Source organism: Stenella coeruleoalba (assembly GCF_951394435.1).
Source record: "Stenella coeruleoalba genome assembly, chromosome: 17".
Classification (NCBI taxonomy): Eukaryota; Metazoa; Chordata; class Mammalia; order Artiodactyla; family Delphinidae; genus Stenella; species Stenella coeruleoalba.
Window position 1 is genome coordinate 68,731,643 of NC_137163.1, and position 25,144 is coordinate 68,756,786.

Consider the following 25,144-nt stretch of genomic DNA (forward strand, 5'->3'; position numbering starts at 1 on the left):
ACGGAGCAGCAGCATGTGAATAACAGTTGAGTCTGAGACCAGTGATGTGGCCCAGGTCTTCCTTGTAACCAAAAAATGGCAATTTCCAACCTGGTCTTAGACTAAAATTCACCATGGAGTCACTGGTTTTGTTAAGTGGGTTGGATTAATTTAAGCTTCTGAATTAGAAAACAAGCCTTCTGGGGGCAGAGTTGAGGCCACAGATGACAGATATGTGAGGCACATCCCACTAATCTGCTCCACAGGCAGGCATTACCAGTTGATCACTGCACTCCTTTATCTCAGATCCTAGCTCCACACAGCACTCTAGGCAGCCTGTGCCAATCAATTATGCTTAGCATTTGATATGAAAATTATTTACTAGCCTTGGTTCTTCTCTATGTTCTGAATATTCTTGTATGAAGGAGTAGATATAACACAGGCATTGGAGCCTGACACCCATATGGGTTAGGGTAATCCTAATAATCATTTAACTACTTTAAAGCCGTGTCTATTAAATGGGGAAGGCCACCTAACTCAGAGTTGACAGAAAGATCGGGATAATGTATGTAAAGTGCTCACTAACCCACCTGGCACATAGTAAGCATTTAATAAATGGTAACTATCATTATGTTATCATTTTAAGGCTACTGATGTTGATATAGAATTGATGATGACATTTCCATTAAAAGAAGGAAAGCATAATAGGATATATTATGAAACCATATGAATGGTTTACATCATTTATATCATGTACTGGTTCTAACTTTGTCAAATCGTTTCCTTCAAATGTTGCCCTCAGAGACATATCCCTACCCCTCAAAACCATCCTCAAATCAGTTACTAGAGTAGGCAAAGCAAGGAGTCTGGTGCAGAAGCTGAGGACCTGGTATCTAGTTCCACTACCTGGTATCTAGTCGCATAACCTCTTAAGGCCCTTAGCTTCCCCATCTGTAGACTGGGAATAATTGTGCTTTCTTTAACAGGAATTTTGTGAATGTAAGAGGTAATGGATGGGAGAGCATTTTCAAAAGTTAAAATAATTATACCCAAGCAAGGTATTATTAATTCCACTAGACTGTGTCACTTCAGAAAATGTTAGCATTCAAAGATTTAAATCATGTTTTCCTATAGAAAAATCACATGTAAAAGAATACAGAGTTCATGCAATCATGCCAAGTGTCATCAGAACTGATCTTGACGATACACTCAAATGAATATTAGAACTACTAAGTAAATATATATAGCGCTTTGTCACTAAAAATCGTACCTCATCAAGATGAAATAAATATGGTGGCAGGAACAGTGAGAACCATTGTGCTTCCAAGTGCCTGAAACATCAAATTCTTACATTTATACTGGAAATTAGAACGACTCACAAGGAAGGCTGAGTAATTGCCTGCTTGCTTCCTTGGAGGTCTTTAAAATGGGTTGGGAAAGTTTGATTTTGGTGCCATTTTGCTTAAATATAGGGATATAAACTTGATGACCTCCCGAAGTCACTTTCAGACCAATGGCTTTATCGATTCTAAGAAGGAACAGTTTTCTTTTGCCTTCGAGGGAGGTTCCTTTCCCGTTTCCTGAGCCGGGGCGATTAGTTAGTACTGGAGGGTGATGTGCGTGGACCAGCTAGTAGCAGAGGTGAATGTCGCTCAGTTCCCATCTGGAAGTTTCCTCCCCTTGTGCAGTGAACTCGGGCCAGCGCAGGGCACCTGGGGAGGGTCACCTTTAGTCAGCCTCAAAGGCGCTGTTGGTAGCTCCCACGTATTCAGACTTCTTCTTGTGCCTGGTCCACATTTTCCGGAGGATGCTGGGGACGCCGCAGGAAGCACTTCCTGTCAGCGGTAGGGAGGCTTCTGCTCCCTGAGGGAGGGTAGGATACTCTTCAGTCATCTTCTTGAGGTGCCTGGATCTACAGAAAATGCACAGGTGGGTGAGGAGGGCGGTCACTGCGCTGAGCCTGTCCTTCTTTAATTGCTGCCCTCGATAAGAGGAGCCAGAGCCCTCGCTCCTCCTCTGCTCATACATCCTGTGACCACGGTGGAGGGTCGCTGTTGGGGCCCACGCAGGAATGACACCCCATCCCCCTGCCCCAGGGAGGTCCTTGCATGGGGAGAGGGAAGCAGGTGGCCCTGAGCACACTGGCTCATGGATCCCAAGTTCTGCTCTTGTTCCAAACTCTACCCTTCCTCACCCCAACCCGCCATCCCTCCACCTCTACACAAACGATCTTGCTGGAAAGAGCAGATGTCACAAAGCATCAGCTATTGAAAGCCCATGAGCCCTGGGGCTGAATCCTGCTCCCCACTTACTGTGTGACCTCAGGCAAGTGATTTGACCTCAGCCAGCCTCAGCTTCCTCATGTGCGAAATGGGGATAATTTCATCTAACTCAAGGGGCTTTTGTGAGGAGGAAAATAAGGTCACAAAGCATCTGGCACATGGTCCACATCAATAAATGTTCATTTTTCTCACTTGCTCTCCTTCAGTGAAAGAATGGCCTTCGTTTTCTTTTCAATAGCCAGGGTCCAGGAACAAATGGAAATGAGAACGTCTAAGCTTAGAGAGAAACGGGCCATTTAGAAGAACCCTTTGTGATGCAGCTGCGCGGATGGAAAGGGCGCCTCTCTTGAGGCACACGGTTCGCGTTTGCTGGTTACTGCAGCAGGCAGTAACAGCCATTGCTGCTCACAACAATTTGCTACTATAAACTTAATACAATCGAAAAGATACTTTTCTCTAACTAGGTCCCAATACGTTGAGTGGCTTGGCTTTTATCATTCATTCTAGATGGCTTTCTTTCACCTAAAAGGGCTTCACACTGGTCTGTTCCTCCTCTAACTCCCTCAGCTTTCAAGGTGTGCATACCTTGGGTTGATATTGTAGTGCATGGTCCCTCATATGTGAGCATCTATCACTTTGCCAAGCACGTGTCTTTCCGATTCCCAGACTGTAAGCTTCTTGAAAAATGATGCAACCGTTGGTGCTAAGCTCTTCACACATTATCTCATCCTATTCTCACAGTAATCTCTCAAGAGGTTATGATCGTCCCCATGTTTTGGGTTTTGTTTTGTTTTTAAAGAAACGAGGACACGGAGGTCTGAACAACTTGCCTGAAGTCATAGCAAGTCAGCAGCGGTGCCAGGCACGCAGGCAGATCTGAGTCAAGAACCCACACCCTTCATCATCCCCGAAGCCACTTTTCTGCTCTCTCCAGTCTGGAAGATGATGAAGGGGGCGTAAATGTACACGCTGAGTTGAGTTTAAGACTCTTATTGCCATCTTCTTTGTGCCATGTTGAAGGCAGTGAGGGCCTTCCTGGGGGGCTTATCACTCCTGCTACTCTAGCTGCTGGTTCTGGGTCAGAGTTAATAGTAACCTGCTTTTGGTTTGAAACATTTGTATCTTGTGTACTTTCTACCTGGGCAGGGGCCCTTAATCTAATTCGTGAGGCATTTCTGACACCAGCATGCCTTCAGGAGGCTCTGCATATGGCCTGTGATTACATTTGTCTAATTAACCAAAACCCCTCCCTCTTTAGACTTCTCCTAGTCTAAAGAGTGGGGTTAATGAAGTGGAAACCATCAAAAACACTTCGGCTTAATCCTAGGGGAAAAGTTGATGTGGCCACAGAAACCCGGGATTAGTGCCCTCATTAAAAGGTAATTTACAGCTGGCAGGGATTCTGTTTTAGCTTCTTGAGGGTCTGACAGACGGCCACCTGTTACTCTTTGGCCCAGGAGCAGGACAGGAGCGGGTGGGGAGCCCCGAGGCAGCCAGGCTGGAGGCACAGCACTTACCCTCTGGTCAGAACAGCTCCGTTCTCCGAGCCCAGAGCTGCCGCTTCCAGGACGGCGGGAGCTTTCACCGAGATCCGGGCCACCGGAGGCATCTAGGTTGTGAGAAGGGAGTGTGAGGATGGTGCCATGTCCCCAGCTCCGACAGTGGCTGGAGCCATTGGAAAGGGCATCAGCTAAACTGAACTACCATCAACCCAGGGCAATGGTCCTCATACTGCCGCGGGCACCAGGTGCCCCCGGGAGGGCTTGTTAATGCAATGCTGGGCCCACCCCAGCTTCTGATTCAGTAGGTCTCATGTAGGCCCGAGAACCTGCATTTCTAACAAGTTCCCAAGTGCTCTAGTCCCAGGATCCCACTTTGAGAACCACCTACGTAGAGAAACTTGAAAGCAAGCAACTCAGTCTTGCGAGGCCTCTGTCCCCCCTTGCACCCCTATGGTCTGTGTCCACTTTGTTGTCAAATCCTGCAGGTTCTGCAAGATCAGTGTCACCCTCTCCCTTTTCTCTGCTGCAGCCTCAGGACCAGTCGCTTGGGACAGGACCTCCTTTTTTCCCACAAGACCTGCCACACACCCTGGGCCCCTCCTGGATTCACTCACCCAGCTTTTCCTTCATTCTCTGGATCAAGCCTCATCTCTGCCTACCCTTCAAAGACCACTTCCTCCAGGAAGCCTCCCCTCAGGCTGGTGCCCCAGCTGATTTCTCTCTGTCTCCTGCATCCCCACAGCACTGAGTCCTTATGTGATATGTTTTGGCATCCCACCAATTCTCTCTTTACGGTTGTCTACTTGTTTCTTATGCCGGTGCAGTCTCCCCAGGAATGGCATGCGAACGACAGGGTCTGGGGCTTACCCTTTGGCGGCCCTCCTGAGCTCTCCTTAAAGGAGGTGGTGAGTGCTCAAGAAACATGTACCGAATTGAAAAAATCACTGGTAGCTCAAGCAGGGCTAGGTCCCGAGTTTGGAGTTTGTTCAGTCAGTGGACCTCCGCTTTGCACCTCCACCCCATGCCCCAGGGAAGGCTTAAGATCACCACATTCCTAAAATTGCTGGAAAATTCCAGGTTGAGGACACCAGGAGTCACTGCCCCTTCTCTCCCGCACGGGCCAAAGGTTGTGGGGAGAGTCACTGTGCCACCTTGTGGCCTCTCGGGAGCTGTCCCTCCCCATTGTGCCAGCAGCCCAGAAACCTGCTTCTTCCCGGGCCGTCCACCATCCTGTTTGCCCCAGCGCATGTTAGCGTCAAAATCAGATTTAGCTGTTCGAGCTCTGAATTGCTCTCTGCCCTGGGATGGGGGCTCCAAAGAGCTGCAGGACCCCAGCCCTACCGTCTCAGACCCAGAGGAAAGGGTCAGTCATGCTGCCGCTCTGTCCTCTGCACTACTGTCGCCCCCTCCTTTGTGACCACCTCCCCATCACCACCCTGTCCCATCCCACCTCGCTCTGGCCTCCCAGCTACAGCTTCCTCTCTGCCAAGGACACTGAGTCCAGCCCGGGGGCTGGGGGCAAGTAATCCAAGGCAGTGAGCTGCCCTCTCCCCTTAGCCTCGGGCTGAGCTGAGGGCAGCAGTTCGAGCTGTCGCAGCCTGACCACCTTCACTCTGTGGTAATGGCCCAGCCATCCTCAGTTTCCCCTGCGTCCCAGGTTGGGACAGGGGGCCCCTGATTGTCCCATCCCTGCCCTTTGTGTGGTTTTCCTAGTACAGGGATGACCTAAATGAAATAATTGGCTTCGATTTCCTGCCCAGACCAGGAGCAAAGCGCTCGCGTCTCTGTCCAGTTTGTTCCGTAAGGACGAGCGGGTGACTCAGACACTCTCTCCAGTCTGTTCTAGTTCCATGAATCTCGAGAGCTGATGCCCGCAGAGCCCAGGATGCCCGAGCTGACCTCACCTCCAGCCACCACTCCACCCCTTCTGTGCTAACCCAGGGGACACCCACATTCATTCCCAGAGGATGATGAAGGAGATGTATTTTTTCAGGGTGACGCTGAGCTAGACCCAGACATGCACTACCGGATCCCCCTTCAGGGAAGGACAAGCGGCCTTGCCCTCCCCCTTGGGGAGGGCGGGGAGCAGGTGGCCCTCAGCTCCTTCCGGTGTCCTTGGCTACAGAGGGCCACCTCGCCCAAGGTCATGCCGTCCTGGGCAGCCTGCATGCCATGAAAGAGCGGGAAGAAAATATAAAGGATCGGTCAGCTGGGTCCAACTCGGGCAGCCCAGATGGACAGTCCTTGCCCCAGAGCTCCCAGTGGGAGGTGGCTCAGCAGTTCCTCTGAGGTGATGGTGTTTTGTGTTTTCACAGTGCTCAAGACCCTTGCATCTCTTTACCCCCGTAGCTGCCCCTGGGAATTGGTCAGACACCTCCACCTGGCAGGGGCCTGCCACAGACACTGCTTCTTTCCCCCCTGTTTGAGATGTCCGCTAGGTAATACCTTCTGTCCACCTAAGAGCTGAATTTCTGGCAAGAAAGAGAGAGGCGGCCAGTGGCGTGCCACCAGCTGGTAGGCTTTAGGAGCAAAGAACCCTCAGCTACACTTTTCTAATAATCCTCAGGCCTGGAACAAAGGACACTTTGTCTTCATGGCACGGACAGGACAAGAAGGTTAAAGCACAGCAGATACACTAACCAGGTTGATTTTACTTACCAAAGCTTTGCTGTATGCTCGATTCCCACACAGATTTGCTGATTTGGGTTCAGAAATCCCCACTGCAAAGGTGAACGGAGGGGACGTTACTCAGTGGTACTCTGGGTTCCAGCTCCCCTGGGTTCTGCATCCCTTAGCTAATCAATCACAGTTATCCCTTAGCTAATCAATCACAAGCCAGGAATATTCTAACGGCCTTTGTACTGAGCAGCAAAATCACGCACTAGGGTTGGGCAATGGGATAACTGTCCAGTGGGTCACCTGCACCCCTGGCGCTCTTGGGGAGGTTAGAACTAAGGTCTAATAAGATCACGTGTGTGGAGGTGTTCAGTACGGGGTCTGCCTGCAGTAGGGGACTCAGAGAATGTGCCCTCAGCTCCTCCTTTCTTCCTAAAGCGCCAGATCACAAGAGGTTATCAGGAGTTAAGTCTTTATAGCTGGGATCAGTCCTTTAACTTGCCGCTCCTGGACACGCCTCTGTGAAAATGAGCTCAAAGTCCTGCCTGCTGTGGGAAGTAAGCCTCATAATGTGGGAGGATTGGAGGTTATCGGAGTCCTGAGGCACTGGCCTGAGAGGTATGTGAGAACCTTCTTTCTATGCCTTTATTTGAGGCTTGACCCGCTGCTGGGAATCCAGATGTTGAGCTGAGGTAGCTGGTGATGGGCGGGGATGGGGTGGAGTGGGGCTCCACTGAAGGCTGGCCTTCAGTCGAGTCCCTCCTGGGGCAGATGTTCCTGGAGGAGCCCCATGCTATCAGACTACAGCGTAGAGAAACACCAGCCCCCCACCCCGAGGAAAACATCTCAAGGCCAATAAAATGAAGTTACAGGCTACCAAGATCAGACCACGGTGTGCCGTGCTCTGGCGTCAGTGACGACAGTAGCTTATATTTTTGAGCATTTACTGTGTCAGTCGCTGCGCTGAGTGTAAGACTCATAAACATTGTCTCATTTAATCCTCACTACAACCCTCACAGGTAGACGTCATAACAGATGAGGAAACAGGCTTTAGAGATGCACGGCAATTACGATGAAGCTGGGTGAGGAAGATCTAGGGAATGGTAAGCTGACCTCTTTGGTGGTCTTGCAAGGCTGGGAAAACTTGACCGAGGGACCCCCTAACCCATTCTGGGAGGAGGTTGCTAGGTGGGGAGACCCAGGGAGGGCAATCTGCAGAGAGAACGTATTGGGGAAGGTCCGGAATATAATGAGTGGTCACAATTACACCACAGCTCAGGGCTGTTCTGTGCATGGATTGGCAGGGATAGGAGTGTCACAGGAGGTGGCCCTGGAGAGGTGAGCAGAGGACTGGGTCCTGGAGAACCTTGGGCGTGGTCTGGAGGGCATCTGGGGGTGGAGAGGACACAGTGTTTAAAGCAGAGGGATGCTGCTTTAGGCTACCCTCTGGTAGCCTGTGGAGCAAGAAGGACTGGTAGCTGACGACCAGGCTTGGCGGCTACACACAAGGGATGAAGGGAGTCTGACCCGGTAGCCTGAGGTTGGTACCAAGGAGAGATGAGACATACGGAGGAACTGACACTGGCAGTGGTTAGTGTGTGGAGCGGGGGTGGGGAGGACAAGGGGGTATTGGGATAAACATCCCAGCGGCTTGCTGGAAAGATGGATAGTGGCACCAGCTGAGAAAGCAAGAGAAAGATGGATAGTGGCACCAGCTGAGAAAGCAAGAGAGGTTTGAAGGTGGAAGACGAATTCCATTTGAACAAGTTGATTTTGAGATGTCCCAAGGACATCCTAGTGGAGACATTCCACCGGCCCAGGAGGTGGGTGTCCCCTTTTCCGGGCCCTTGAGGTTCACCTGCTCAAGGCTTCAGAGTCCCCACTCTTTCCAAGGTTCCTCAGAGCATATTTCTCCCACGTGAGAAGGCTACAGCACCCAGGAGCCTTCTCCTTTAGCTCAGAAAAGAAACACGTCTCCAGATTTGAGATCCCTGGAGACACATATCCTTCTGACTGGAGGATGGAAAACTCGTGCCCAAGGCTGGTGCCCAGCCTTTCCTGTGGGTCTGGCTTTGACTCAGAAACCCTCCCTCCCTCTCATCCCCTCTGGAATCTGTCAGATTGTGGGAGCTGAAGGAACTGAATCGATGCCCAGCTCAATCTTTTTTTTTTTCTTTTTTTTTTAAAAACCTGACTAGCACATTCCCTGCATGAGCTGACTGTCATATGTCGGGCAGAGTCTCTCCATTTCATAACTTGCTGTTCTCCCCTTCAGTCCAAGCTTCCACAAGCTACTTAGGGAGGAAAGTAGCCCCTAAAACCAGACAGCTGGAAAGACATTATTTTCTGGGGGAAAGACGCAATTAGCTGGCCAATCAGGAGACATGAGGTTTAATCTCAGTTCTGCTGCTGATGAGCAGTGCACTTTGGGTAAGTCAGTTTCCATGGTTTCAGTTTCCTCTTCTGTAGATCGGCAGGGGGTGCTTGCAGAGATCAGTGGGCCTCCACCTTCAGGGAGGTGGAAAGTCACCCTGGGAGCGGGCTTGTTAAAACAGATTGCTGGGCCCTACCCCAGAATTTGATTAAATAGGTCTTGGGTGGGACCCCAAATTTGCATTTCCAGCAAGTTCCCAGGTGGTTCTGCTGCTCCAGGGATGCCACCTGGAGAACCACCCATTAGATCTTCCCTAAATCCTTGCTAATCAGTATGTTGTCCTTGGACCAACATCATCAGCATCATCTGGAAGATTATTAGAAACAAAATCTGGGGCCCTACTTGGTCCTACTGAATTAGACTCTGCATAAAAACGAGATTCCCAGGTGATTCTTCTGCACATTAAAATTTGAGAAACATGGCTCTAAATTCATTTTGTGATTTTGTAGAGAAGATATTCTTTTTCTTTCTACGCACAGGCAACCACCACCCACCCACCCACTTATATATAGACAGAGGGAAAAAAATGATCTTCTCAATTTGCAAGGCACATTGTGGTTTCCCTAAGGCTTTCACTCTCCATAAAAATGTATATATGTAATCCCTTAACTAGAGAATATAGCTTGACTTATGGGTTCTTACACGTAGGATCTTAAAAACAGGATCAGGGTGTTAGTGACCAAAGAAACCTTAAAGATCCAATCTAACATCTATGAGGGAGGAAAGAGAGGAGATGGATGGATAAAGAGACACTCAATGGAGTCTACTTTCAGTTCTTCTAACATACAAAACTGTTGACACCCAACAGCTTTGAAAAGGATGTCCAAGACTTTTTGTGTATTTCTGGAGTTAAAAATAGGAATAACTTGAGGCTGTGGGCATAACAGAAATAACCTAAACCAGGAATTAAAGGCTAAATACGATCACAGACTTCAGCAGGCTAGACACAGATTCCTGTTTAACTGCTTGGGGTGGGAGCCATTTTTCAAAATAGTGTGGAAGGTAAGACTCTAATGCTTCCAGCTTTCAAAACAAATTTGTCTCTAAATTCTTTTTATAAATTGTTGAAATAGTTTAAGGCGTTCAAATTTAAAATGGTGGGATTTTAAGATGGCAGCTGATGAAGAGCCTGTATAATCTCACACACACACACACACACACACACACACACACACACACGCACACACACCCTGTAAAATAACGTAAGCTTCCTTCGCTTCATGAGTCATGTGTACACTGGTTTCCTCTCCCCCCAGCGTCTAATGATGTTTACCTCCTCCTGAATTCCGCAGGACTGCCTGTGGAGCTAGGTGGTAGATGAGAGCATCTTTGCTCATCACGCAGACCCAGCAGCGAGTGTTTTAAGGTAGAAGGAGTTTTGTGGTGCTGCAGTGGGGGCGGGGGGGGGGGGGCGCCCGAGCAGGTGCATTCAGAGCAGGACCGGCATGCACTGGGGAAGGCGGCGGCCCCACGTGCAGGTGCTCCGCCCACCGGGCGTGATGGAGGACGCCAGGGAGGATCACGACGTGGCTAGAGCCCACACAAGCCAGTTCGCGGACACCGCGGCAGCTGCTCTAAGTGGACCACTGCCCCCCAGGGAGGTTCCGGGGACCCGGGCCGTGACGCACGTACCGGGCCTGGCGGGGGTCTTGGCGGGGTGGGCGCCCTGCGGCCGTGCGTTCTGGAAGTAGCTCGACCTGCGGGCCTCGCCGTCGCGGTGGTCGCTGCGGTGCTGCAGCAGCTCCAGGGGCCGGGACGTGTAGAGGTCGGACTCGATCACCACCTGCGGGGGGGAGGAAGGACCGTCAGCTTGTTCCTCCCCTAGAATCTCAGCCTCCACAGCTGAGGCCAGGACTGCAGCTTTGCGGACGGACCTCGTGCTGACACGGAGCCTTCCTGACTCCAGCCATTGCTGGGAGCAGCGAGGAAACCTGGGGAGACTGGCCTGAAACGGCGAAGTGTTGTGTTTAACTTCAGCATGTCCAGTGGCACCATGGTGCAGGAAAATGAGGTTTCTGGGAACTCCTCACCAGCTGTCCCTTCACAGAGTCAGAAGACTGAGCCCTCAGGCCCCAGACTGGGGCCAGTTAACTGCCCAGGGCTGGACATAGTTTGACAATAGAACAGGCTATTTGAAATGAGGACAAGCCCTGGAAATCGGGCTCTTACAGTCTTTGTAGCTCAGTGGGTGCCCTTGTTCACGTAGAGGACAGCTTTCTGGATGCTCCAGCGGAGGGAAGACCTAGGCAGAGGGCTCGGGGCCCAGCTGATTCCCAGGTTGTAAAAAGGAAGAACCTGCTGGCCAGAGAAAGCAGGCACGGCTCCCGGACGCTCACGTTTCCTCTACTTTGTAGAGTGCCTGTCAGCTGGAGCTGAGAGATGAGTTTCCACGACCTGTGGCTCGGTAAGTGGAAACTGTGGCAAGCCAGAACGGAACGCTACACGCTAAGGTGTTTTCAATAATGATCCCCTGCTGAATAGTGGTTTTGGGAAAGTACATGAAGAGGAATACCCCTTTTGTCAGGGCCCACTGAAATGGGCCTTTAAAATGATAATAAAAATACTTAGATCATTGAAATAATTTAAATGTACAAATTTGAGACAAATAGTACCATATTTTATCTTAATATCGGGGGTGACAAAGGGAATCTTAGCAATTTGGGGCGCATATCGTGCATGTTTGAATGCATAGCCATGACACTGGGGTCGCGCATTCTGAATGTCTTCACTCCTTTGAAGCAGGTTAGAACTGCAGCTTCTCTGAGGTTTGTATTTACTCATTCTCTTGCTCACTCGTTCCTTCCTTCTACAGACATCCTGCGAGGGCACCTCTGTGCCAGATCCTGGTACTCAGTCTATCTGTGAGTGAGGTGGACCCATTTCAGCCTTTACAGTCGAGCCTTTGATGATTTCCCCTCCATTGTCCAATGTAACAATTGTGGAGGAAGCTGAAGCAAATAAGACTGAATTTTTAAGTATTATAATAGGGTTATATTTCAGTTCAGTGGAGAAAAATTGGACCTTTAATAAATATTGTTGGAATAAATGTCAGGCCACTGGGGGAAATGGATCCATGTCCACACTTCTCATACGAAAATGAATACCAGACAGACCAAAGATGCATGTTAAAAAACAAACAAACAAACAAACAACAGCAGACACTAGAATAGAATATGGCTCAATATAACATTTGTTACATATAATAGGGAATTATTGCTATGTACATAAAACTCTTACAAATCAATAAAGAGGAAAAAAATAGAAAAATGGGGCCAAAACCCAGCTAATTGACAATAGACATGCAAATGGCCGGTTAACATGAAAGGTGCTGAACAACACTAATTAAATGCAAATTAAAACAAGTTGTTTTTTCTCCTATCAGATTGTCAATGATGAAGAAGATAAATTTCCATTTGGGGTCATGCGAACCTGAGTTCAAATCCCAGTTTTGGTACTTCGAGGCTATGTGGAAAGGGGTCATCCTCTTGACCACCCTTGCTGTACTGGGGCGGAGTCACTGCTGGTCATTCGCAGAGATTTCAGGAACACAGCAGGTTCTCTTTCCCTGTGCCACCTGTTTACCTACAGCATCAGGAAGCGGTCACGTCCGTCCCCAGCAGAGGAAGGGGAGCTGTCACTCTTTGCTTCAGTTTATCACAAATAGTCCTTTGCTTAAAAAAGTAATATATCCCACATTTGGTCTTATCTGGCTTAGGAAATTAACTTTTCTCAGGCCCGTTTTAGGACCCAGACTCATTCATTCTTTGCCTTTGGAGAAAGATGATGATAATTAAGGATCATTTAGGATTAGTGCCCTTTCTCTTCTGGGCACTGCAGCATGTGGGATTTTTTCCCCAATAATTAAAAATATTTTTCCTCCAGCTTTACTGAGATATAAATTTCCACATATGATTGTATACGTTTAAGGAGTACAATGTGTTGATTTGATATGTTTGTAAATTGCAAAATGATTAAAAGGTGGTGTTTCTGTTGGTTTTCTAGCAAGCCTTCAGTGCAGGCTGGGGGCAGCACCCGTCTGCCCTACGCCAGCTCACTGGGGGCTGTAAGGTGCAGTAGTGGGTGGTCTGGACTCACCACCCTGCACAGACAGTCCCCTCAGCTTTTCCATTTCCTTCCCTCCTCTTAGCACTGCACTCTGCCATGGTGTCGCCCAGAATACTGGAATTTCCTAGGTTAATGGCATTTTGGACACGTGTACCGTTTGGCCTCAGGGTTCCCCCTGGAATGTGGACCTCCAGGTCCAACGGGAGAGACCTGAGCCTCATTACTGACATTCAAGCCTTTGGCTGTCTACCTCTCATCACAGCTATTTCGAATTTTGTTTTCATTTTTTCAGCATTCCTCTAATGAGTAAGGACTGGTGTGTTTTCCGACCCATTTTGTAGAAGGAGGAAGTAAGGCAGGATGTGAACGCCTGAGGAGTCCAGTGGGGAGGCCCAGCATTTCCTCCCCTGAAAAGAAAGCAAATATTTCCTTTTAGGAACAAGAAACTTTAGCCAGCCCTTCTCTGCACTGTGGGTGGGAGAAGGGAATGGGGAGGGAGACAGTGGAGAAGCACTAGCTGCTCCGCCCCCTGTTGGATGTAGGTTTCCTGGGGTGGGAGTGAGGCTGGTTACTTCCCAGGTCCTGACTGAGGGCCCAGTGCCTCAGCAGGGTATCTTCTCGGCCCTGAAGGATGCCAGAGGAGAGGGCTCAGCTCGGAAGATTTCCCTTTCTTAGCTGGCCTCGCGCTTGCTTCTCATGCCCCACAGTTGTGGAGGCTCTGAGAGGGCTCAGGGCAGTGCATCAGGCCCACGCCAGGGAACGCACAGCTGGATGCATGGCTGTGGCCTCCCGAAAGCCTCCCGACAGCCTGGTTTTTTTCTGGTCTGTAGGATACGGTCCGGGCTGGATATTGCAGCTGGTCTTAGAACAAACTGGTCTGAGCACAGGCTCTTTAGCGCCCTGAGTACAAGGGTGAGATTGGGGAATGGGGAAGGGGTGAAGGGGAGACGTGTTTAATGTTGGATTTCCCTTTCCAAGTTCAATTGCCTGCTGAAAGTAGGGGCTGTACTTGTGTAACAGATTCACTGTGATAAATTGATGCTTCCCTGCTGGGTTCAGATCAGAGACCTAGGGGGCTGGTAGGGAGTTAGAAAGACGGGGGAGACCTAGGTGATGAAGGATCATCATGATTTTGGTTGACGGCATCCAGAGTAAAGTTCTAGCCCAACTCCCTAATTTTACACACAGGGAAACTGAGGCCAGAGGAAGCCAGGTGTCTTCAAGGTCACAGAGCTGTAAGGGGCGGAGCCTGAACAAGGATCATGGTTTCATAACTTCTAAGGAAGTGCTCTTTGTCAGACCCATGGAAGTGCTGCCATCCAGGTAAGAACTTTCAAGTGCAAACTGATTGCTCAGTGCATTTTGAAAAATCAGATCGCCAGATGGAAACATCAGATCACTGCTCCTCCACAAGGCTGGAATCCGGGAAGAATGTGACATTCGCACTCCCGTTCCTTCATCTTTCCTGATGATGGCGCTGCTGCTTATTTTGAAGGGGCTGTGGAAGCCCTAACTAACCCACGCTTTGGTGTAAATTTATTCCTTTAAGCTGCTCTTACGATGTCTGCGGCATCAGGATGATCAGGACGTCAGTAAAATTGCTTAAGAATCAGAGGGGATGGGGAGAAAAAGACTAGTGAAGCCGCCTAGAGAAGGAACACTGGGTGGCTGTAGAAGAAGAACATGTAACTTACGAGGGGTCCAGAGAGAGAGGAAAGTGCCGCGCTAAGGACGATTCGGAGAGGAAAGAGATACTTGTAAAGGAAGGAACCTGACATCCGTATGGTAGCCCGAGGGGTGAGAATAGAGACAAATAAGAATTTCGGGACAAAGTCCTAAATATTGGTACATTAGAGCAGCTGCAAAATATGAACGATTTTCTCGGGAACTCAAAGGGGAGCCAAGAGCCAGTTGGATGAAAAAAAGAAAAGGTCAGAGATAGTTCTTTCTTCTTTGGGACTCAGTTCCCCCGTCTTAGGTAGACTAAGACCTTTCCTGTCTTTTCTAATTTGAATGTTCTGCGCAGCTGGGTCTGAGTTTTATGAGCAAAGGATGAGTCATGCCGTTAGGGGAAATTAGAAATTCAGAGGAGAGCTCAAAGGCCAGGGAGCATTATTAAGCTGTCTTACCTGGAGGAAGAATGCATATTTGAAGACAAGACCCTACCTTCTATTTTTTCTTTTTTTTCCATCAAAAGCAATTTTTATTTGTATTCATATACTTGAGTCATTTTTATTCCCCTTGGAGTAAAAATGTTTTAGGGAGGGAAAGTCATAAGCCATTCCCAGGAAAGCTGGGAGCTTGGTTCTGCAGAGCCTGGCTGAAGTCAGTGGATACTCCAGGAGGCGGTGCCCCATGTTTTGGGGGCTTTGTGAAGCTCGTGCCCCTGTGGCTTCACGTCCACCATAGAGAGTTGTCTCCTTTGTTTGGGTTCTAAATCCCTTGAGAAATTTCTTCCCTAGCACCTTATTTATCTCCTAGAGAGTATGATTTAGTTTCCATTTTTAAGCTTTTGTAATCACAGTTCTGTCCTTATAAAGCCAGTAGGTATTGGTATAAGTGGTGACTCAGACAGAAACACTGTTTAAGGTTAGAAATTCAAGGCAAGAACTTGATTGAAAACTAAATATTCCTAATTCCCAAAGGATCTTCCCAGAGTCATGAATGACTTGTGGCTCCTTCAGATCCAGAGTACAGATCTTCCTTGACTTACAGTGGGGTTACATCCTGATAAACACCCCTAAAATATCATAAGTTGAAAATGCATTTTATACAGCTAACCTACCAAACATCATAGCTTAGCTGAGCCTACCTTAAACGTGCTCAGAACACTTACATCAACCTATGGTTGGGCAAAATCTTCTCACACAAAGCCTATTTTATAATAAAGTGTTGAATATCTCATGTAATTGACTGAATACTGTACTGAAAGTGAGAAACAGAATGCTTGTCTGGGTCCAGGATGGTTCTAAGTGTATCCTTGTTTACCCTCGTGATCGTGTGGCTGGTGGGAGGCTGTGGCTTGCTGTGCTGCCCAGCATTACAAGAGAGTATGTTGTACCCCATAGCACTAGCCTGGGGAAAGATCAAAATTCAAAATTCCAAGTATGGTCTCTGAATGCATTTCGCTTTGGCATCATCGTAAAGACAAAAATCATGAAAGTCAGACTGTCATAAGTCAGGGACCAACTGTAATGCCAAACGCAAGTCTGTGCTCAAACTCTAAATTACCTACAAACAACCCCTCCCCTTTCCATTTTTGGTGACACCCACTGTTCCTTGAAAGTCAGCAGCATTTTCCTTCTAGACTGTGTGCCGAAGTTTTTAGGGATCATGAGAAATACAAGAATTTCTTGCACTACAGCAAAGAACCCATTAAAAGCCCTTTCTTTCTTAGTATATAAATATTCTCAAAGTCATTTTAAAAAAAGGATAAACCACTGACAGAAAAATGAGCAAAAGACATGTCTTTTACCCCATAGGGAGAAAATATCAAAATCTATGGAAAGATGAAGAATGATATTAATTACTAAAGAAATGCAAATTAAAACAATGAGATGTTTTCACCTATCAGATTGTCAAAGATTAACAACATTTGATACCATATAGTGTTGGCTCAGGTGTTCTGGTAAAGGTAGTTTAAAACAGTTGCTAAGAATTTGGCAATAGCTATAAAATTTTTTCAATGCTCTTATCCTTTGAGCATTTTCTTTCTTTTTTAAAATTGACATATAACATTATGTACGTTTAAGTATAAGGTGTTGATTTGATGACCCAGCATTTTCATATCTATGAATTTATCCTCAAAAACATTTGCATAAGAACATAAAAAATACGTTCAAGAATATTTCTTGTGGCATTGTTTAACTGGAGAAAATGGGGAAACCCCATTTATTGATGATTTGGTTAAATAATTAATCTAGAAAACATCAGATTTGGTTTGGGTAAAAAATTATAGTACATTCATTCATACAATGGCATACTATGCAGCCTCTAAAAAGAATGGGGAAGATCTGTATGTATTAATTGGCATGTAAAGATGCTCAAAATTTATATAGTGAAAAAAGCAAATTGCAAAACAGCATGTTATTGGGCAATAAAGCGTGATAATTATACATTGTTATATGAGAAATTTTCATTAAAAAAACTCCAGTGCTTATTGAATGTTCAGTATGTATCAGGCTCTGGGCTAAGCAGTTTACATGTATTAAATCATTTGCTCCTTCCAGTGGTTATTGGGATGTGCTCTCTCACTCTCCCCATTTTTTTTTTTTTTTTTTTTTTTTGCAGTACGCGGGCCTCTCACTGTCGCGGCCTCTCCCGTTGGGGAGCACAGGCTCCAGACGCGCAGGCTCAGCGGCCATGGCTCACGGGCCCAGCCGCTCCGCGGCACGTGGGATCTTCCCCGGCTGGGGCACGAACCCGTGTTCCCTGCATCGGCAGGCGGACTCTCAACCACTGTGCCACCAGGGAAGCCCTCACTCTCCCCATTTTAATGCTAAGCAAGTCAAGTCCTGGAATGGTTAGGCAACGTGCCCAAGGTCATATAGCTAGAAATGGATAGAACTGGGATTTAAAAGTGGGAAATGGAAGAAACCAGGCAGTTTGACTCTAGTCTGCATACCTAACCACTATGTTCTATAGCTTCTCAGGATTTTCTGATATCATAGTTTACATCTTTTTAGTATTTGAAATTTTGTAATGGGCCCATCCTGTTTTGGGAATTTAAAAAGTAATAAATGTATATAAAACAACAAAGACTAAAACCAATCTCATTCCCAGGACACTTAAAAAATTTTTTTTAAATGGAGAATAGGATTTTAAAAATTGAGATACTTAGAAAATCAAAATAGTGTTCTACAAAAACAATTGTGATAGAAACTCCAGTATAACCAGGAGGGAACAATTAGCAATTAAAATAAAACTTTTAAAGTGCAAAGATGTATTGACAGCTTATGTATAAAGAAATCTGTAAGTAAAATGAGAAATTCACAGGCTCTAAAGACATGTAAACTAATTTTAAGGTAATGCATGTGCTTATTAAAGAAGCAAAAAATAATACAAAGAAATGAAAGCCAGTGCTGGTGAGGCTGGAGGGAAATGGAAAAGCATTGTTGGAAGCCTAGCAGTTGTCCAGAATTCCGGGTAGTATGTGACGAAACTAGAAGCAGAAGCCATCTTTTACAAATCACTGTTTTGGGCTTCCCTGGTGGCGCAGTGGTTGAGAGTCCGCCTGCCGATGCAGGGGACACGGGTTCCTGCCCCGGTCCGGGAAGATCCCACATGCCGCAGAGCGGCTGGGCCTGTGAGCCATGGCCGCTGAGCCTGCGCTTCCGCAGCCTGTGCTCCACAACAGGAGAGGCCACAACAGTGAGAGGACCGCGTGCCACAAAAAAAATAAAATAAAAAAAAATTAAAAAAATCACTGTTCTAGTCTCCACTCTAGCACAGGTGTAGGAATGCAAATGATGGATGGATGGATGGATGAAACTGTTCTTATCCTTTTACTTGTTAATTACACTTTGAGGCCTATGCACCATAGGATTAATCCAAAAAACAGTATTTTGTACAAATTCATTGCACTGCTATTTATAATAGTGAAAAAGTGGAACATTGCAAATGCCAACAATAGAACACCCAAGTCAGGGATGCTCTACCTCACTGTGGATTCTGTTTAAGGAAAAAAATGTGTATATAAAATGAAAATTGTTCTCTGTGGGGAAAATGACAGAAGGGGGTCCAATTCAGGACTGTTTGTTGTCTGGTTGACATTTGTCAGTTGTTTTGGTTAAGTGGAGGATGGAGAATGCAACAGCAACATGGGCTACGGAAAACTTTTCCAGGCCGTGGAGAGTGTGGATGTAGGGGGGAGGTGGGGAGTGAAGAAGCTAGACACTGCTTTTTTAATGAAAGTCAACAAAAGGGATCAAAACTGAAGTTTTCTTACATTCTTGGTTAAGAGATGTTGAGAGCTCTTGACTCTTCTTCTGGCTGGACTGGGCACTGCAAAGAGAGAAAGGAATGGTTTTAGAGAACACCTGTGAGACTGATGTAGCTGCAGTAGCAATACGGAGAGGGTTTGCACCTGGAGTGGGACAGGGCCCAGAGGAGGGGGGTTGGGAAGAAGAGGTGGGTGCGATTGCAATTTTATTTTTTTATTTTATTTTTTTAATAGATCTTTATTGGAGTATAATTGCTTCACAATACTGTGTTAGTTGTGTTAGTTGATGTTGCACAACAAAGCAAATCAGCCACATGCATACGCAGGTCCCCATATCCCCTCCCTCTTGAGCCTCCGTCACACCCTCCCTTTCCCACCCCCCTAGGTGGTCGCAAAGCACTGAGCTGATCTCCCTGTGCTATGCGACTGCTTCCCACTACCTATCTATTTAACATTTGGTAGTGTATATATGTCCATGCCACTCTCACTTCGCCCCAGCTTCCCCTCCCACCCATGTCCTCAAGTCCATTTTCTATGTCTACCTCTTTATTCCTGCCCTGCAACTAGGTTCATCAGTACCTTTTTTTTTTAGATTCCATATATATGTGTTAGCATATGGTATTTGTTTTTCTCTTTCTGACTGACTTTACTCTGTATGACAGACTCTAGGTCCATCTGCCTCACTACAAATAACTCAATTTTGTTTCTTTTTATGCTGAGTAATAGTCCATTGTATATATGTGCCACATCTTCTTTATCCATTCATCTGTCGATGGACACTTAGGTTGCTTCCATGTCCTGGCTATTGTAAATAGTGCTGCAATGAACATTGTGGTACATGACTCTTTTTGAATTATGGTTTCCTCAGGGTATATGCCCAGTAGTGGGATTGCTGGGTCATATGGTAGTTCTATTTGTAGTTTTTTAAGGAACCTCCATACTGGAGGTTTCCATAGTGGCTGTATCAATTTACATTCCCACCAACAGTGCAGGAGGGTTCCCTTTTCTCCACACCCTCTCCAGCATTTATTGTTTGTAGATTTTCTGATGATGCCCATTCTGTCTGGCATGAGGTGATACCTCATTGTAGTTTTGATTTACATTTCTCTAATAATTAGTGATGTTGAGCATCTTTTCATGTGCCTCTTGGCCATCTGTATATCTTCCTTGGTGAAAGTCTATTTAAGTCTTCTGCCCATTTTTTAACTGGTTTGTTTTTCTTTTTGGATATTGAGCTCCATGAGCTGTTTGTATATTTTGGAGATTAATCCTTTGTTGTTTCATTTGCAAATATTTTCTCCCATTCTGAGGGTTGTCTTTTTGTCTTGTTTATGGTTTCCTTTGCTGTGCAAAAGCTTTTAAGTTTAATTAAGTCCCATTTGTTTATTTTTGTTTTTGTTTCCATTACTCTAGGAGGTGGGCAATTGCAATTTTAGATGTTACTTGGTCCAGTGCACCAAAGCTCATAGCAGCACTATTCATAATAGCTGAAAGGTGGAAACAACCCAAATGTCCATTAACAAATTAATGGACAAACTAAATGTAGTATAGACATACAATGGAATATCATTCAGCCTTAAAAAAGAATGACATTCTGAAACATGCTGTGACATGGATGAACCTTGAAAACATTAAGCTAAGTGAAATAAGCCCGATACAAAGGGACAAATATTGTATGAGTCTGCTTATATGAGATACCTCAACTAGTCAAATTCATAGAGACACAAAGTAGAACAGAGGTTACCAGGGGCTGGAAGAAGGAGGGAATGGGGAGTTGTTATTTAATGGGTACAGAGTGTCAGTTTGGGAAGATGAAGAAATTCAGGAAATGGATAGTGGTGATGGTGGCACAAGCATATGAATGTACTTAATGCCACAGAACTGAACACTTAAATAGTTCAATGGTAAATTTTATTTACCACAGTAAATAAAAAAAACTTGAAGAATCAATTAGCCATAAAAAAGTTACTTGGTTGGGAAAAAGGTGTGCATTTTGTTGAAAGTGGAGACACCCGGACATCTCTTTTGCACATTGATGCTAAAGTGATTTACTTGGAAGTGAAATCCCACCCTGCCACTGCCCTGCCTAGAATGGAAATGACTTCTTGTCACAGCTCAGATTAGTGCTCAGGTGAGAGCTGTGTGATTTTCTGCAGAGCGCCTGCTGCCATGAAGCCAGGCGAGCAGAGGGCTGGTTAAGAGCCAGGGCTCCAGACTCCTTTCACTTGGGTGTAAATCCCAACTTGACCACTTGCCAGTTGTGTGACTTGGGCGAATGACTCATCCTTGCTAAGCTTCACTTTCCTCTCTGGTAAAACTCTCACCTACCTCAGAGGGCTGCGGTGAGAATTAAATGGTCTAATCGTTATCAAGCCCTTGGCCCGGCGCCTGGCAAAGAGTGAGTTCCCAGGGATTAGTGGTGGTTATTATTGATACAATTCTCCTCTTTCTCTGCAAGGTGAGGGCAGGTGGAAGGAAGAGGTGATAACTTCTAGAGACTGTAGCCTCCGTCAGGAGTTCTCTTTCTGGAGTTTTCTCCATTTCCTCCTGCTGTTCCCCGGCTCCCCTTGCCAACCCCGCCGCATTGTTGTTTATCCCCAAGAGAATTATTTTGAATGCTGTTCACCCTAGAATTAAACCGACTGGTGAGCTTCAGGAAGTGACTTCTGGTATAACTTCTTGGTAAAACCACAGATTTTATCGTTTATATTTACTGTGAATTGTGCCTATGAAATCTTTCCCTTAAAGGGCTCTCCTTCTCTCTAGGAAGTAAAAATACACACTTGTCCTCAGTTACAGACTTGATCTATGTCTTGTGCCTTAAAATACTTGAGAAACACCATAACACTTGCTGTTGCCATATTTTTGTGAGCTTTAAGATGGCTCAGCTAAAAAAAGTACGTAGATTTAGGTTGAACCCATTATATATGTATGTGTGTATGTTGGAAAACAGGGATATAATACGACGACGATAAATGTGATAATGGCTCGCATTGAGCTTTACTAGGTGACGACTTACTTCCTTCTCGCATTCACTCCTCACAGCAACTCTTTGGGGTCGGGTGTCTTCATTGGCTCTATTTCTTAGGTAGATACTGAGGGTTAGGGTCACACAGTTGGTGGTGGAACAAGGCCTGCGCTCTTAAACACTAGGTTGCTGAATTTGTGCACAGGAGCGTGTGGGAAAGGGCATACCTGGGAGGACTCTAACCCTTGTTAGAGAAAATCAAACCAGCCTATATTTCTGCAGGCAGGAAACATGGGGATGGAATGAAGAGTTACCAGTCTCTCTCATAAGCAGTGACTTAGGAAGACCTGGCCCCGTCTTCGCCCACTGAGAGCCTTATGCCTGATGCTCTGGAGGAGGCGAGATGAGGCACAACAAGGCGTAGGAAGAGGCGGACTTCTCCACTTACAGTCTAAGATAAAACTGCGGATATTCCTTTTCTAGAGAACAGCTTCCTGAGCAGTGACATGTCCATGAATACTGATGACTGATTTAATACTAGGAGGTGGCCATGAATAAAAATGGCAAAAAAGAAATACAGGATTGAATATTTATCTTTGACTAAACATATTCATTGCTCAGAATATGGAATAAAAATAGAAATCACTTTGTAAGTGATGTATTTAATGGTGCTTACTGCCATGCCAGGTACTGTTCTAGATGCTTTATGTATTTTGTCTATATCTCATTTTTCCCCCCATAATAACCTTGGGAGGTAAGTTCTAGTTCTTCCTTTTTTATAAGAGTGTAAACTCAGGCCCAGAGAGGTTAAGTGCCTGTCCAAGGTCACACAGCGTATAAGTGGTGGTGGGTCTCTTGACTACTCTGCTAAGCAAATGGATTCAAAGGCCCTGTTTTGAATGATTTTCTTCAGGTGAAGTATGACGTTGCTCCTGAATCGTATAATAAGTTTTTAATTGAATAGGACCATTCAGCTTTGATGTTTTTCTCCCTTAAATGTTTTTAAATGTAAAAAAATTATAGAACATAGACATTTTAAGATTTTCATGTTTGCTTTCAATTTGTTTTCTTCTCATACAAGAGGAATAACAAATGAGAGGACAAGTTTTGGTCCCTTTTCTACTCTTCCCCAATTCTACTTTCCTCCCTCTCCAGGGCTACTATTATCACTAACTTTATCTGTGTCTTTCCAGCCTATGTTTTTTATGCTTTTCTCTAGATATGTATCCATAAACAATGTATAGTACTGTACAAATTTAATAATTTCTAGCCTGCTTTTTTATTCTCTCAACATGATGCTCTTGGGAGCTGTGTCCACACACATAGAGCCAGTTCTTTTCCCTGTTGACTACTGTGGAGTATTCCAGAGTCTGATGACACCACATTTTACCCCTTCCCCTCTTCAAGGACATTCAAGTTGTTTTCAGTTTTGCCCTTGGGGACCCAGTGGCCCTGTAAGCATCCACGTATAAGAGCATTTACAGGAGTGGAACTGCTGGGTCAGAGGGTCGGCTTTGACTTTTCAGGTACATTCCCGAGTCTCCAGAGGGTGTCCCAACTTCAGCACGTGGGCAGACTCCCAGCTTTTTCTTCTCTCCCTCTGACTGGCAATAGATGTCTAAAGCTTAATTTATGTTCTGCTGGCTTTCTCTTTGTGGCCAGGCTGAGTCTCTCCCTTCCCCCCAGGAGTGGCCGTGTCGATGGCTGACATGGGAAGAAGAAAGGGGTTGTCTGAACAGGGGGTCACAGCACCAGCAGACATCCGGCCCTCTTCATTCAGTCTGACAATGAGATCAGGGGCTAAGCCGGGGTCCCAGGCTCTCCCAGCAATACAGGGGCTGCAGGGAGAGCACAGGGGCGGCAGGAGAGAGGGCCCAGCTCTGCAGGGGGCAAGGGAACTATCCAGGGACACAGAGCCCTTCCCGGGCCTTGACACCGTTCACCTCAGAGCAGCAGGGCTTGTACAAAGTCACACTCTTTGGCGGTGCCAGTGCCAGGTTAAGTTTGGGAGCATGGCCCTGGGGTCTGTGCAGAGGCCAGCCTGGGTCAGGGCATTCTTGGACCGCTTCATTGGACTTTAGGCCACTGCCAGAAATATGATCCCTCCTCATATTTCACGGCACAGTTAGAAATCATACTTTTGAGCCAGCTGCTTCTCATTTCAGAACCCACTTGCTCACTGGAGAAGAGGAAAGAATCTGTCTGCCCTGGGAATTTTGTTTTCATGTCTGTTTCCTAAAACAATGGCTTGCTGTCACTTTTCGTTTGGCATACTGGGTTGCCAGTATCGAATTAAGTAAAACGAGGAGTAGTTAGCTGCCCTCATTTCCCCTTTGATGGACTGTTTCTCAATGATTGATGTTCATATGCCTCCTTTTCAGAAACAACCACAAACACGGTCAAAACAGAGAGACCATCCGACCTCAGAAACCTGGGGGTAGAAACCGTAATAAGGCAGCACATGACTGTCTTTACTCTCCTGCTTAGCCTGCCACGTTAAGGAAACAGTCGAGGGCAATTTTACTCACCCTTGGAAGGAATCACGGTGGTGAAAACTTCTATATTTTCATCACTGCAGCTGTAAATCTGATGCATCGTTTCAGCCTTCTCTCCCCAAAAGTGCCTGGGAACCGGAGGCCTCTCTCTGAACCCCTAGTCGCGAGGTTTCCTAATCCAGTCTGGCTCGGGGATCATTGTGCCGGTCCACAAAAGACAGGCTGGTGCTGTGATCTCATCTCATTCCAGAGTCTTCACTGCAACATTTTCTAATCCCATCTGTCTTTTTTTTTTTTTTTTTTTATGAATCCTATTATTGCGAACCTTTGATGGAGCCTGGAGGTTTCAGTCCCCTCGCGGCCAGGATGTATTTAACATTTTTATTTTGCCGTGTCTGCCGCAGTGAATTTGGAAGTCTTTTGTGAAGTGGTGATGAAGTGAAATCGCCTACTCGGGTAGCGCCAAGCGTGGCTGGAGGATTTTACCGAAAAGGAAACGTGAATTTTGGTACCAGCAACTCCCCTTTTCATTTCAGAGATGAAGAGGCTTTTTTTTTTTTTTCCCCTCCCTCCAGAACTGGCTATTCAGTAATCTGTCATGTGTTAATTTGGCTTCCTTGAAAGTTTCTATTTTAAACAAAAGGACTGTTCTTCCAGAGCGTTCTCGCCTCATGCCAGTACATGACAAGGCTGACATTTCTAGAGAGCTGTGTGTTTAGCATCTCCTTGTACAAGCCTGCAGGTGCTTGCAGGAATGGGGGTAGCAAGCAGTGCCTGACGCTTGAGGTGCCCAGCTACAGGGAGATTGTATTTTTATTATCCTAAATGTCCTAATATATTGTATACTATCCTAAATATCCTA

General features: G+C 46.3%; 1 protein-coding gene and 1 long non-coding RNA gene across 6 annotated transcripts in view; one reads left to right on the forward strand and one right to left on the reverse strand.

Annotated features, from left to right (window-relative positions):
- The window catches only part of LOC307175772, a 41,666-nt gene extending 33,735 nt beyond the window's left edge, over positions 1 to 7,931 (forward strand). For 4 of the 5 annotated variants that reach the window (XR_013824475.1, XR_013824477.1, XR_013824478.1 and 1 more), the window contains one exon: positions 3,061 to 4,156. This is a non-coding gene — a long non-coding RNA (uncharacterized lncRNA). Of the gene's footprint in view, positions 1 to 3,060; positions 4,157 to 4,292 lie in introns of those variants that run through there. The other variant, XR_013824476.1, reaches the window with a different exon arrangement.
- Positions 1 to 24,382, reverse strand: VXN (vexin; the record flags this gene model as incomplete). The annotated part of the gene is made up of 6 exons (XM_079901255.1): positions 1 to 1,891; positions 3,779 to 3,870; positions 6,422 to 6,483; positions 10,446 to 10,596; positions 18,826 to 18,881; positions 24,316 to 24,382. 6 exons carry the CDS (start codon positions 24,380 to 24,382, stop codon positions 1,708 to 1,710), a joined length of 612 nt encoding a protein of 203 aa, XP_079757381.1. The 3' UTR covers positions 1 to 1,707.
- Between the last annotated feature and the right edge of the window lie 762 nt (positions 24,383 to 25,144).